This window comes from Austrofundulus limnaeus, unplaced genomic scaffold, assembly GCF_001266775.1.
Source record: "Austrofundulus limnaeus strain Quisiro unplaced genomic scaffold, Austrofundulus_limnaeus-1.0 Scaffold1289, whole genome shotgun sequence".
Lineage (NCBI taxonomy): Eukaryota > Metazoa > Chordata > Actinopteri > Cyprinodontiformes > Rivulidae > Austrofundulus > Austrofundulus limnaeus.
In genome coordinates, this window is record NW_013953691.1 from 48078 (window position 1) to 61693 (window position 13616).

The 13616-nt window shown below is 37.7% G+C and overlaps 1 protein-coding gene across 1 annotated transcript; it reads left to right on the forward strand.

Annotated features, from left to right (window-relative positions):
• Window positions 1-958: 958 nt before the first annotated feature.
• Window positions 959-13076, forward strand: LOC106534860 (usherin; the record flags this gene model as incomplete). The annotated part of the gene is given in 10 exon segments (XM_014031629.1): window positions 959-1089; window positions 3462-3588; window positions 4860-4961; window positions 5172-5360; window positions 5847-5977; window positions 6054-6333; window positions 7434-7658; window positions 8082-8162; window positions 10352-10540; window positions 12936-13076. Coding segments are annotated over 8 exon segments (1294 nt in total), but the record flags the coding sequence as incomplete, so codon positions are not given.
• Window positions 13077-13616: the final 540 nt, after the last annotated feature.

Sequence of the window (13616 nt, forward strand, 5' to 3'; positions counted from 1 at the left end):
TTGTGTGTGTCTGTTTGTGTTAATGTTGCTTACAGTATTTGTAATTTTCCCACATTGCTTAATTCTTTGTCCATTTGTCTGAATTTTATCATTTTGTGCTCAGAGATAAGTGGTAGACTTTGCAGACCTGATGTTTATCCACACTATACACATTTTTTCTGTCTACTGATTTTACTGTTGCTGAACTGAGTCCCACTTGAACATTAGATGGTTTTTAAGGCTTTGATTTAAGAATGTCAAACATAGCCATCGAAAAGTGACTTCAATTGTTTGACGTAAACATTTCTAAAAATCTGATACTTAAAAGAAAATTCAGAAATTGATGTCGTTAAACTGTATTTAGTCAACTACAAACTTAAATGGGTGTGAACTTCAAAGATTTAGTTTTTCCACTGTCAATCCTGTTTTCAACTATCATTTTAACATTTTATATTTTCAGTTTTATTCTTCTTTTATTTGAGTTTTTAAGTGTTTTCTTTTGGATCTTAGAGTGTTGATGAATAGTCATGGCTTATTCAGTACATCACAAGTTCCTAAAAGGTTACTTTTTTATTCAATCATTCTGTCCAGTTGTGCCTTTAACTAATTTTAATAAGCTAACTAATTTTGATGGAATATTTAATTATCACTTTGTGTTAGTGAATGTTGTATTTGTTTTACAGTGCATGTTGGGTAGATCTGAGCAGTCTTTAGAAAAAAAGGAACCTAAATTTATTGAATATGTTGTATTCCTACATTAACTGGTTTAAATGTTTCTACAGATTCAGTAATTTGAAAACTTAAAAGAAAAATATGAAATAACTCCCATGTTTCATTTGCTCTGAAGAAAACAAACAGAAAATGTTTCCATGTAAAAAAAATGTTTTTGTATTTTGTGAAGATATTTACTATGATATGCAAGAATAATTGTTTTTCGCTCTCTGTCTCTTTTCACTCCTTTATTCCTGATTCAACTTAGGTGTTGAGTTGAGTTTCAAGACTTGGTCTCCAGATGGCCTCCTGCTTTGTGCCTTCTCTCCAGGAGATCAGGAAGAGTTTCTGGCTATCCAGATAAAAAACGGACGCCCTTACTTTTTGTTTGATCCGCAGGTACTGTTATCTCATTTTTACATTGTAGTAATAATAATCAGTCAGAATAATGTGCCAAAACTTGGTAAAAGGTGTGTGAATGTGTGTGTGAATGGATGAATGATTGAAGTGTAAAGCGCTTTGGGGTCCATGTGGACTTGATAAGGTGCTATATAAGTTCAAGCCATTTATCATTTTAAAAACTTTTTCCCTTATTTTCTTACATGCTGTAAATGTCCNGACAGGGAGAGGGGAAAAACTTTGAAAGTGTGTCAACGTTTGAATTGGACAGCAATTAACTCATTCCCTGCAGTCACCACGCGTGAATACCAAATGCAAGCTAATTAAGCTTTCCACTCTTGCGCACACACACACACACGCATGTGCACACACTTACACATCCTTGCATACATACCCTTGTTTCCTTAATCCTTCCATACAGATACATGAAGAGGGGTTAAAGAGTCAATGACTTTGATGATGAAAGCAATGATAGGAGATGAGTCCACATACTTCCATGTGGCCACCAACTAATTAAACACTCATACACATATATTCTTTTGTTCCCAATCAGTATCACTATACAAAACTGTGTTATCCAAACATATTCATCAAAGTATAACAATGCAAAATATCTGTGTGCATGCTTTGAGTCATAAATTAATGATGAGTATTCATGCCGTTATTGGCATCTGACTGTACTACTAGATTTTGATGGGCTGTCTGTCAGTGTGTCTTTTCCAACAGGGTTGATTCCATTGTTTAGGTTAGTTTTGGGGCAATTAACAGTGTGAGTGGTGTCACGGCTTATTAGTGTTCCCCTAGATACATCTAGCTGGGCCCATTACTCCCCCCTATTAGCCTGTTGAGCTAGCCTAATGGGATTACCAGTGCAGGGGGTGTAATTTAGCATGACACAAGGAAGTGATATACTCATAAATATGTGCTCGTATACAGTGTGATCTTCCACACACGTGCCTAGGTTTCACACACACAAGACTTTATAATATGAGTTAATAAGAATAAGTAAAGCATTTTACTTCAAAATANGGTAATCAACCTTAGCCAACAAAAAGTAACCAGCTGTGGCAGAGTGGTTAGGGGAGTCATCCTGGAACCAGAAGCTCACCGATTCGATCCCCCATCCAGCTGTCTCAGTTGTTGTGTCCTTGGGCAAGATACTTCACCCCAATGCCTCTGCTGTGTGTCCCATCAGTGTATGAATGTGATTGACACTGATTAGTCTCCATAGTTGACCGGTTTCAAGTGCTACAACACTACTATACATACACATACTGTATGCACATACCATTCAGTCGGTGTCCGAATAGAAACCCAGGATGTAAACAGGATTTAAGTCATCTCAAGTAAACGTGACAAAACGTGCTCATTCATTTGGTGCTTACAATCAGTGGGGTGCTATCACTGAAGCAGCACTTTAGATCACTGTTTTGTTGTTTTGAGGATTAAAGAGATTGGCATTGGTAGACACACATCAGCCAAATGCTGTGCCACTCAGCAGATGACACCAACTTATCAGTGGGTTTTTGTTAAACTGAGTTGCATCTTTCATTCATCTATTTATTCCTAAGGCACATGATGTCTTTCGCTATGATTACTACATGCTGCCTGGCAAAAGAAAAGTGACCGCCAAGGTTTTCCTCAGCTGGTGCTTCTCGATAAAACCACCATCAATCTTTTGCTTATTGAACATACCCACTTGAGGAGCAGTTATGCTCTAAATGTCCGGCTCAAGGACACCTCAGCAGCAGTTTCTAGCAGATTTGAGTGTTTATTTCTACTGCCAGCGCTTCCCAGGCAAGTGATTCAAACAAGTGTGTTTGTATAAATGTGAGAGTTGAGGAACAAGAGGTTTAAAAAGGGCTTCTGATCTGCTGTCTTGTTGAGTAAAGCTGCAGTGGTTGTAAAGATGTCAGAGGCTGATATACTCCAGCATTCATGTATTTATTGATCTCATCATTAAATCTTCATCACTGTGTTGTCTGTATGTTTGTGTTTGTGTGCACAAATGCATTACTCTTTTTTTTACTTTACCTGGTTGCTAAAAGCTGATCGCAACAATGATGTCATACTAAATAGATAGTAAAATGCTCTTTAACAGCATTTTGATGGTTATATGTACATGTTTGTGTTCTTTCGAGAGTGTTTTGTGTGGCAGTGTGTCTCTGTGGGATCTGTATTTAACACATAAGCTTGCTCATTCAAGTCTGATTTTTATAAGTTGTTTGGAGTCAAATGTCATAAATTCCATTTGATTTCTTGAGGACACAAACACATTTTGTCATTGAGTGGCACAACAACACACAAATGTGTTTGTATTAAAGTTCTTGTCTGTACGGTAGGCTTATGTGCGCTTGTGTTTATGTTTGCAGGGTTCTGCGGTGGCGGTGGGTGTGCAGGGTGACGGAGGACGCCGCTACAATGATGGACAGTGGCATAGAATAACAGCAACCAGGCGAGGGGCCGTGGGAACAATCGTTATAAACAATCAATACAGCGGTAACTATTCTCATATTCATACTGACCAGTGTGTGTGTGTGTGTGTGTGTGTGGTGGAGGAGGAGAGGGTCTGCCTTCTATATTTGTGAAACTGAGTCCATTCTCCTCATCTTCTCATGAAGAATGAACACAGAAGCATGATTGTTGGTAGCATAGAGCTGACAGGACTGTGCATGTCTCGTGTGTTTCTGTTTTTTTTTTTTAAATTTATTTAAAGGACACCAGTTATGGGTCTTAGAAATTTTTATGTTGTCTGTGGGCTATCCAGATCATGTTCATTCAATTTAATGCACAAAATAATTCTCAGATAATAAAATTTCCCATTTCCTAGTTCTGCCTGCACTGACTTCTGTTCAGAAGAGCTGTTTATGTTAATGAGCTCTGTTGGTAACGCCCTCCAAAAATCTGTTGACATTAACTCCATCCTCCAAAGCCTGAGTTTACGTTAGCATGGCTAATAATAGCAGAAGCTCCGTAGTACAACCATATGAGACCCCATGAGACCCAGAGGCAGTCGGTCAAAGCTTCTTTTTTTTCTCCCCCTCCTCTGCTCTGCGCTCACTCTGCATGCTGTTACAGAGCAGGGAGCAGCAGCATCGGTCAAAACACCTCAGAAACTCAAACAAATAGGTTTTAACAAGGCTTTAATAAGCTAAACAATAGATATACTTGAGAAAATGTGTTCATAACGAATGAAAATAAAAAATTAAATTATGTCCATGCTGGTCTCAAACCCTGGTCTCCCACTCTCTGGTCCAACACTCTACCCATTGCCCTATTGGAGGCTTGTTGTGAAATGAGCTGCGCATTGCACAACAACAACCGCGAGAGCTTTTTATATTGAGGAGGTGGAGCCTCATCCGGGGGTTGCTAGGTAAGGGGCTGAACGCAGGTTCCGGTGGGTTGTCGTACGGCTTGTGNGTCGTTAATATACATTAAAAATACATTTACTTACAGTAAATATGCCCCTGGGTGCATTTTTTTGGTCCTAGGACTGTTTTTTTAAGAAGTACATACCCAAAGTTGAGTAAAAAAAAACTTTAAAAAGTGAATTTTGCATAATAGGTCCCCTTTAAAGATTCACATGGAGAAATTAATCTCATTAATCCATGAAAAAAACATGGAGATCACTTTGACAGGTTGTGTTTTGATAGTAGTGCAGTTAGTTTTTGTTCTAAGTCTTCATTAATCTCCTCACTCTTTTTCTTTTTCATTATGTCTCCATTTCACATTTTGCAACACAATCAATATTCTAACTTTACTAAAACCAGGAAGTGGATCAGCATCCAGTGGCAGAAGTATTATTGGTGAAAACATGGGGGTGTTCATTGGAGGGCTGTCTGAAGATTTTACACTTTTAAGAAAGGATTCAGGTTAGTCTGAGCCTCCTTTTTTTACCCCTTAAAATATATATATTTTTGGTCCGACTCAGGTTTGGCTTTGAAATGAGTTTGCTGAGTCAGGCTCCGGTACTGTAACTGTCAAGCATCTTAATGATAAGCCCTGAACGACAGCTCAATTGTTGAACGTTCTTTGAATAAAAGAAAGGCCACCACAGTTTTCAGTTTTCTCTGCCTCACCAGGAGATGCCCTGCTGGTGCGACAGGGCTTCTCTGGCTGCCTCCGAGACGTGAGTTTAAAGATGACTGACAGCCCCTCCGAGGAATGGCAGTACCTGGACTGGACAAAAGCCACAAAGTCGGTAGCAGTGTATGAAAGCTGGGAGGGATGTCCTCTTCAAACGATAGATGGAGCACATTTTCTGGGTCATGGTAGGATCAACTTTTCGGTCTAACCTACTGTTTTTAGGACAGCTTACAACAGCTGAAACTACAGAGCAGTAGATACACTGTGAGAAAGAAACAGTTTTATACAGAACCAAACACAGGAATGATGTCAAGATCGAAATTATACAAGTTAAAGTCATCCTTATTTTGCAAATACTTGGCAAAACTGATTATCAAAATAAAATACATTTCTCTAATTTTAGTGGTAATTTGCCTTTCTTGTGGATGAATATGATGAAAAGATGATTGGCATCTGACCTATGATCACTTGTATCAATATTAATATTAATATTTCATTAGTGTGTTTGAGTGTTACTCCAATAGCAACATTTGCTCATTTAATCTTTAGTGTTTAAGAGTATAACAAATGTTTTTCATGTTTTTGGTTAAAAGATTCTAAGATATTTAACGTGTGCTCTGCTTATTAAAATAACATGTTCACGTTAGTGATGTCCTTACTGTTCCTTACAGGATACTTGGAGTTGGCCACAGGTGTTTTTAATGGAGGGCAGGACTTTGACGTGTCTCTGGATTTCAGAACTGACCAGCTCAGTGCCCTTTTGCTGTTTACATACAACACAAAAAAGGAAGATTACATGCTTGTAAGCTCAGTGGCATGTTTAAAACAACAATATTGGTGAGACCACTTTGTGAAATCTTACTAGTGTGTATTTTTAGGTGGCGCTGGAAGCCGGTCTTTTGTCCTTTATTCTTGCTACTGATGGTCATGTGACTGAACTCAGCATGTGGGTGGGGCTCGGCTACTGCGATGGAGACTGGAAACAGCTGTCATTGGCAAAACGAGGCTCTCTCATCTCTGCTGCAGTGAACGACTGGGCTGAGGAAACAAGGGGAGTGGGAGGGGCAGTGAGGCTGACTGTTGATTCACCGTTATACCTGGGTGGCGTGCCAGCGAATCTCTTACATCCTGCTCTGGATGGCCAAAGTCACAAACATGGTGAGATATGTAGAACTTTGTAGTTTCTGATCTCTTGTAAATCTTATCTTTTTTTTACAACAGTCTTTGATGTTTGTGATTGTTTCAGCTTAAACTTTATCTCTTCTAACACACACGACCAGAATGAACCTTGAATTAATGCATTTAGTTAATTCACCTAAATGCTATGGAAAGCCGTTTCATGCAAAATACAATAAACAAATAAATAATGAAATAAATAAATAATGTAATAAATAAAATATTAATAAATATTCCATCAAATACATAAATGTCCCCATGAAATAAAACAAATTTAATATATTATAATACATTTTTTATGTTTATTTACTTATTTTTTTATTTTTTTATTTAATAAAACAAAAATTTACCTTGTTTGTTTGTTTTAGGTCAGAGCTTTTTTGGCCAAGCTGAATTGTTCAACATCTTTCCAAATGTATGGCGTTCAAGTTTCGTGCAGCTAGCCCCTTCCTGTCTCAAGTTATGGCTGAAATGGTCTGTTTTCAAGTAGAGATCTCTGCAGTGATTGCACATAAACAGACATCCAGTGAAAAAAATAAAACGCCATGAAATTGTAAAACAGCCTGAAATAGTAAAACGACATGAAATAAATAGGAAGTTCAAAATATAAGTCCCTGAAATATGTAAAGTAACTTTACAAAATAAAAGTGTCACAAAATAAAACTACAATATGTAATAAATAAGTAAATAAACAAGGTAACATTTTGTTTGATAAAATATAAATAAATAAAACACATAAATAATATAAAGACATGCTAAAGATGTATTATAATATATAAATTTTGTTTTATTTCTTGGGGACATTTATGTATTTGATGCATTATTTATTAATACTTTATTAATTAAATTATTTTATTGATTAAATTATTTATTTATTGTACTTTGAATGAAACAGCTCTCCATAAATTTCAAGGATGGCTTGAATTAAATATTTAAACAGTTAGTTGTATGATGGAACAAAGTGTGAAGCTGAGATTGTAGGATGGATAAGTTAAAAACTAATAAGTAATGTCAGTGACTATTCTCAGTTTCTTTTTTCCTGTTCTCCTTCACTCCTTGCCTCCTTCTCTTCTTTCCCACAGGCCTGGGGGGCTGCATACGGGGTCTTACCATTCGCAGTGATAAAAGAAGCTCTTCTGTCAGTGAAAAGGTTGATTTGGCTGTCACCGCCCGCCGTTCTGTTCGGGTCCACTTAGATGGCTGTCCTACCAGTGAAAGTCGATTCAACTGCAGAGGGAACGATTCAGTGCTGGTTTACAGTGGAAGGCAGACACTAGCCACAGATTATAGTTTACAGCCTTTTACAGGTAACTGTTAGGTTACTTTATACCTGTAGGTAATTTTTTTTTGCAGTGGTTCAAAGCAAACATATAAAATTAAAATATCAATTTAACCAGAACCATTCATTTATAATAGTGTTCAAGGCTCTACAAATCAAAGCAGGACACAAAAGAGGAGAGTGAGAAGAAAAAAAATGGATAAAATCTGTTGAAATAATAATGTAAATATATCCTAATAATGGATCATGGGTTACTAAATCAGAGTGTAGATGTCATTTCAGTTTGTTTATTTTCTACCCAGTAACTTAGAACATTAAATTTCATCCCAAAAGTTTTGAATCTGTTCTGTGCAGATTTTTCTAATGTTTTCTCTTATTGTAATAAATGTGTCTTTTCTGTCTCATCTGCCTCTTAAACTCCATGCACAAACAAAAAAACACACGTTTTAAGAGTACCTGTACAGGATTATTGCCTTGGCTGCTGGAGGCTGGGCAGCATCACCCTGGCAGAGAGGACGCAGCCGTGGCAAAGGTACGACAACTCTCATATCTCAGCCGGAAGGCGTTTTGTATTTGTGCATTACATGTACGAGATGTTATTATTATAGTCACGTAAAGGATGTCATTACATGTTCACCATCTTACACTCAGTCACAGTGCTGTGGGTGTCATTTGCTTCATGTGTTCCTTTTTTCATTGACCGTTCCACATTGAGCTGTGTGTTACTTAGCAGTTTCTTCATAATCTTAAGACATATTTTACTTGAAACCACTAATATCTTGTACAGTGTGGTAGACTTATTGAAAGACATTGATGTTACTGGTGTCAGATGGTATAAGAGATTGATAAAGCCTCCATAAAGGGCATCGCAGTAAAAGGCTGTTAACCCAGAATGGCCTGTGCGGTCCCTTGTGTAATATAAAGCTGCTCGTTAGTAGTGAACGATACACTAGTAGGTCTCAGAACACCGTGCTACGACCAGTGAGGAAAGAACTCGGAGGGACAGGAAGTGAGAAGAAAATGGAGAAGAAAATGGGGAATAAGAAAGAAAATGTAGGACCTAAGTTATGCAAGGATATAAAGGAAACCTTTTTCAAATGAGATATGGAAATATACAAGCTGTTTGTGATGCTTGGAGGACAAAAACAACAATGCTTTGCAATGACTAAAATAGAAAAGAAACGTTAGATAGCAGCAAGAAAATAAATATAAAAAACAGCAAAAGAAAAAGAGAATGTCCCAAAAAGAAAACATGAAAAGTACTACAATAAATATACAACCCCAAAAATTCAGCAGACTTGAATAAGCAGCATCAAAAATTCAGGAGGAATATTTTTTTTCTTTGAGGATATATTTTGATGTTGTGGCCTTACTAAGTGGTACTTTTAGAAGCAATAAAAAACATGAAGACCATACACTGACATGTTGTAAAGGAAATGCAAGCTGGAAGTTAAACCAAAGAATCACCTCAGACTGTATTTTTACCTTTATAATTAGGGGTGTAACAACACATGTACCCATATCAAACCATTCAATACAGTGCTTTAGGTTCAACACACACTTATATTGAACAATACAGATTTTTTAACTTTATTGTATCACCTTGTCTTCTGAAGATGCTCTGTGTTGAAGGATCAGTGGATCTGTGTTCGACTACTCCACCTAGGCTGCATTGTGGAGCGCAGATCCACTGAGAAACTTGTTGTTTCAGCAACATTTAATTTAAAAACTGTACTTTTGAGATTAAACAAATGTTCATAATTAATTAAAATAAATTACAACTTAAAAATAGCATGGAAATTTCTCTTTTTTAATCAAAAAAAAATCGAACCGTAAGACTAAAGTATTGAACTGAACCAAATTTTCTGTATCGTTGGACCCCTACTTATAATGTGTGCCTAAACCACACGAGTTGTGGGTTAAGCCTGGAATATTTCTTTAGCCATTTGTTAGGAATCTCTAAGCCGTTAATAAATGATGTGCTACTCAAGATAATAGTCTGTACCTATGCAGAAAATCCCCATTTGACAGGCTTTACTGGCAACCAGTTTACCCATGTCTTAAGCTACAGAGAATTGAAGGTAAAGACAGGTGTACAGGAACATCGAAAAAATGTTTGAGTTAGATTTTCATTATGTTCAGAGTAACCAAGTTGGTCAGATAAGTGGGACTGGAGTCCTACTGTAGATGCACCATCCTGGGAAGCTCATGGCGTCAGAGAAAAAAAGAGCAGAGTGCAGTTGAGAAGGAGGGAAGCTGATTACTGTGAAATATAGCCCAGAATGAATGGTTGGCAATATTAAATCAGTGCTGAAAAAGTTACTACTCTCATAAATAGCATTTATGCTAATGGTTAGGTATGATTTACTGGGTCTATTAAAACACAGAGAGATGGAGCATGCTTTTCTTCAGTCTCATGTGCTCCATACTTGCTAAGCGGTTTTTAATATTTCTGTTTGATTTTTTTGTTATTTTTGTTGCTATTTGGATGCCTTGTCCTAATTGATGTTTTATTTTTGTTGTTGTGTTATTAAAAAGTTTACTTTGTCTTATTTAATTTATTAAATTTATGATATAATTTATTTTTATTCAATGTTTAGATTGTTTTTGCTTTTCTGATATTTATATCAGTCATTTAGATCCTCCGTATTCTTCTTAAAGTCTTTTCAGTTGTTTAAATATTTTTCACTTCTCTCTCTCTCTGTATCTGACTTTTTGTAGCGCCTGCATCTGTACCACCTCCAGCAGCAGTGCAGAGTATTAATGGCTTTAGTATTAAGGTGAGCTGGGTGCCACCCACTGGTGAAATCAGAGGACTGATTGACAGATATGAGCTAAAGGCCTACAACAGAGACAACCCTGATGTACCTCCTATCAAAGCCACACACCTGGCTAATGGAAATTTCACAGGTAAAACGGATACATGCATAGTTTTATGTTATAAAGTTGTTTTAAATCTGTGGAATGCCTTCTTATTAAACCTTTCTCATTCCTGAAACTTTTACATGACTGTTATACGTTTACTGCCCTCCTGGACGATATTGCACTAATTTTATTAGACAAAATTTCAAATTGTCTACTTTTGTGTGCATTTGTACAGGCATGAAAAGATATTTGTGATACCTTTTTTACTCTGGTTTTTCTTGTCTCTCTCTCTCTCTCACTCACACACACACACTGTCTCAGCTAAACTTGTTAATGTCTCCTTGGCAAACCTCCAGCTGTAGGAGCCTGTCTCCATTTGGAACAAGACGCTCAGGACTACCCCAATGATGTCATACCCCTGGCATCAATCCTTTATTTCCCTCTCTTTTTCTGTTGCTCACTTTCCTATCTTTCTTCACTTTGTCTTTTATGATGAAGACGATGTCTGCGTCCACTCCTGCTATTCGTCCCCGCTCTCATCCACTCTACCATGTCTCTAGGCAAATATGATGATGAGCTCGCCTGCCTCTGTCTTTCCCAGTGTCTCTTTCGCTACTCCTCATTCCCTCCCCCTCTCTTTGCCAGACATTAAGTCCACTCTGATAAGGCTTCTTCTTAATTTATGATGGCCCCGACACTTGACTGTAGAATTACACCAATGGCTAAAAAACACAGAAAGCAAATGACAGTGTAATGGCGGTGGAGTGGGGCCCTGGCCCCTAATTGAATTAAAAGACACGGGCAACATTGTGAGAGAGTGAGAAAAAAGAGACAAGTACTGAATGATTGGACACCTAAGGTGGAGGGAAACGGCAAGAAGGGGTAGAAGAAAAATCATCCGATGTAAGAGTGACTTTGGAAATACATAAAAGTGTGGAGGAGGCCAAGACAGCTAGGACAAAAAGCATCAAAGAGAGACGACTAAGGCTTTACAATTAGACGAGTCTACCAGTGTTTGCCAAACATAGTAAATTTGCTTAGCAACAGTACACACAGTAACAAGTACAGCATTTAAACTGCTGTGTTGAGCTCTTTAAGCTTAAATCACTTCAAACGTTGACACTGTTGTCTTCTTGAAACAACAGAGTTGAGTTGTAGTGGAACAATCAAGAAGTGATTCAAATGTGGGCATGAAGTTTAAAGTTCAGGGTTTCAACAAAAACTTTCCATTCACTAATTACAGGGGTTAGACAATGAAACTGAAACACCTGTTGTTTTAGTGTGGGAGGGTTCATGGCTAAATTGGACCAGCCTGGTGGCCAATCTTCATTAATTGCACATTACACCAGTAAGAGCAGAGTGAAGGTTCAGTTAGCAGGGTAAGAGCACAGTTTGGCTCAAAATATTACAATACACACAACATTATGGGTGACATACCAGAGTTCAAAAGAGGACAAATTGTTGGTGCACGTCTTGCTGGAGCATCTGTGACCAAGACAGCAAGTCTTTGTGATGTATCAAGAGCCACAGTATCCAGGGTAATGTCAGCATACCACCAAGAAGGACCAACCACATCCAACAGGATTAACTGTGGACCCAAGAGGAAGCTGTCTGAAAGGGATGTTATGGTCTAAAGCCAGGTGTTTCACTTTCATTGTCTAACCCCAGTATCATATTATTCCTCAAGTTTCACAACCAAAAAATAGGAAGTTCTGGAGATTGGTTATCAATAAATTAGCTCATAAATATACAGTAGTCCGACCCATAATCATAGTCTGAAGTTGTCAGGTGGGATAACAGGACAAAAACAAAACCCTTGGTAAAGTTTTTATCCGAGATAAAATTTACAGTTTCTTTCTAAGGTGACATATCTGATATAAAAATGTGCTTGTTGAGTGTCATATTGATGGATGCCAACAAAAGTATTTTGAGCTTCAACTCAGTGATTAGAGGCTTGCTGAGTTATAATTTCCAAAATATGTAACAGGTTTTTATAAGCAGATGTCCTCAGGTCCCTCTAGTTGCAATTCATTTTTTCAACTTCATCTAAGTTTCATTTATCTAAGTAAGATGTTTTTGTCTATTTTTTTTCTTTTGTGTTGTAACCTTTACATGAACATTTTGCATTCATTAAGGCATCTTTTGACTGCTGACTGACAGTGATATGCAAACTGCCACACCTTAAGAGAGGCTGTGAAATAGTTGTTCTTCACCAGGAAGTAATTCTGTTTTCAGCCACTTGAGATGCACACTTGGTTTACCTCCCCCGCCAAGAAAAAACTTTATGTTTACTGTATTTTCTTCTCAAAGTGCTAACAAGGCTGTGTGTTTGTGGTAATTACAGCTAAGTTTGACAGATCCTCCTAAATTATATTTATGTAAAACTGAACATCCTTGTCTGGTCTCTTCCTCTTCTCATCTCTGGCTTCGCCTTGTTCAGATGTGATAACAGGTCTCACTCCAGCCACTCGATACATTGTCACTGTAAGTGCCTGTACTCCTGCTGGCTGCACTGAGAGTCCAATTAATGACATTGGTGATGGTAACAATGTAAGGTCAAGCCTCACAACCCCAGAGGAAGGTAACAAACACACACATACATCTTCATCCCTTATACATACCACTAATGTGTGACTGGTTTTTCAACATTACTAACACACAGATTTTACAAAACTAAGACATTCTCATATAGGGAAATTCTTCTGCTTTTAAAAAGAATGAGAGAGCAGCAGGAAATGAAAGGAGGACACGCCAGAAACAGCAGTACCAGGGAGGGGAGAGTGAGTAGGACGGCTTAATAGAGAAAAGCTGAAAATGGCAATAGAAGGAAGCACATTGAGATTGAATGACAAGCTGATAGCACAGAGAAGCATATTTCTTATCAGGGAAGTCATGAAGGGAGGAGTAAAGGCAAAGGAGCACTCGAACGAGAAAAGGAAATATTTTTCTTCATGTGTTAGTAGCTACATTAATCTGTGTTGGACTAACGGCCTTGTTGGGGAGATAATGTGACGGCAGGGGTCAGTACAGAGACGGCAAAAATCAATCTGAAGTTAAAGGGAAAAAAACAGATTACTGTATTGATTCTCACTGAGCACAGTTAAGACACTGAAACATGTCA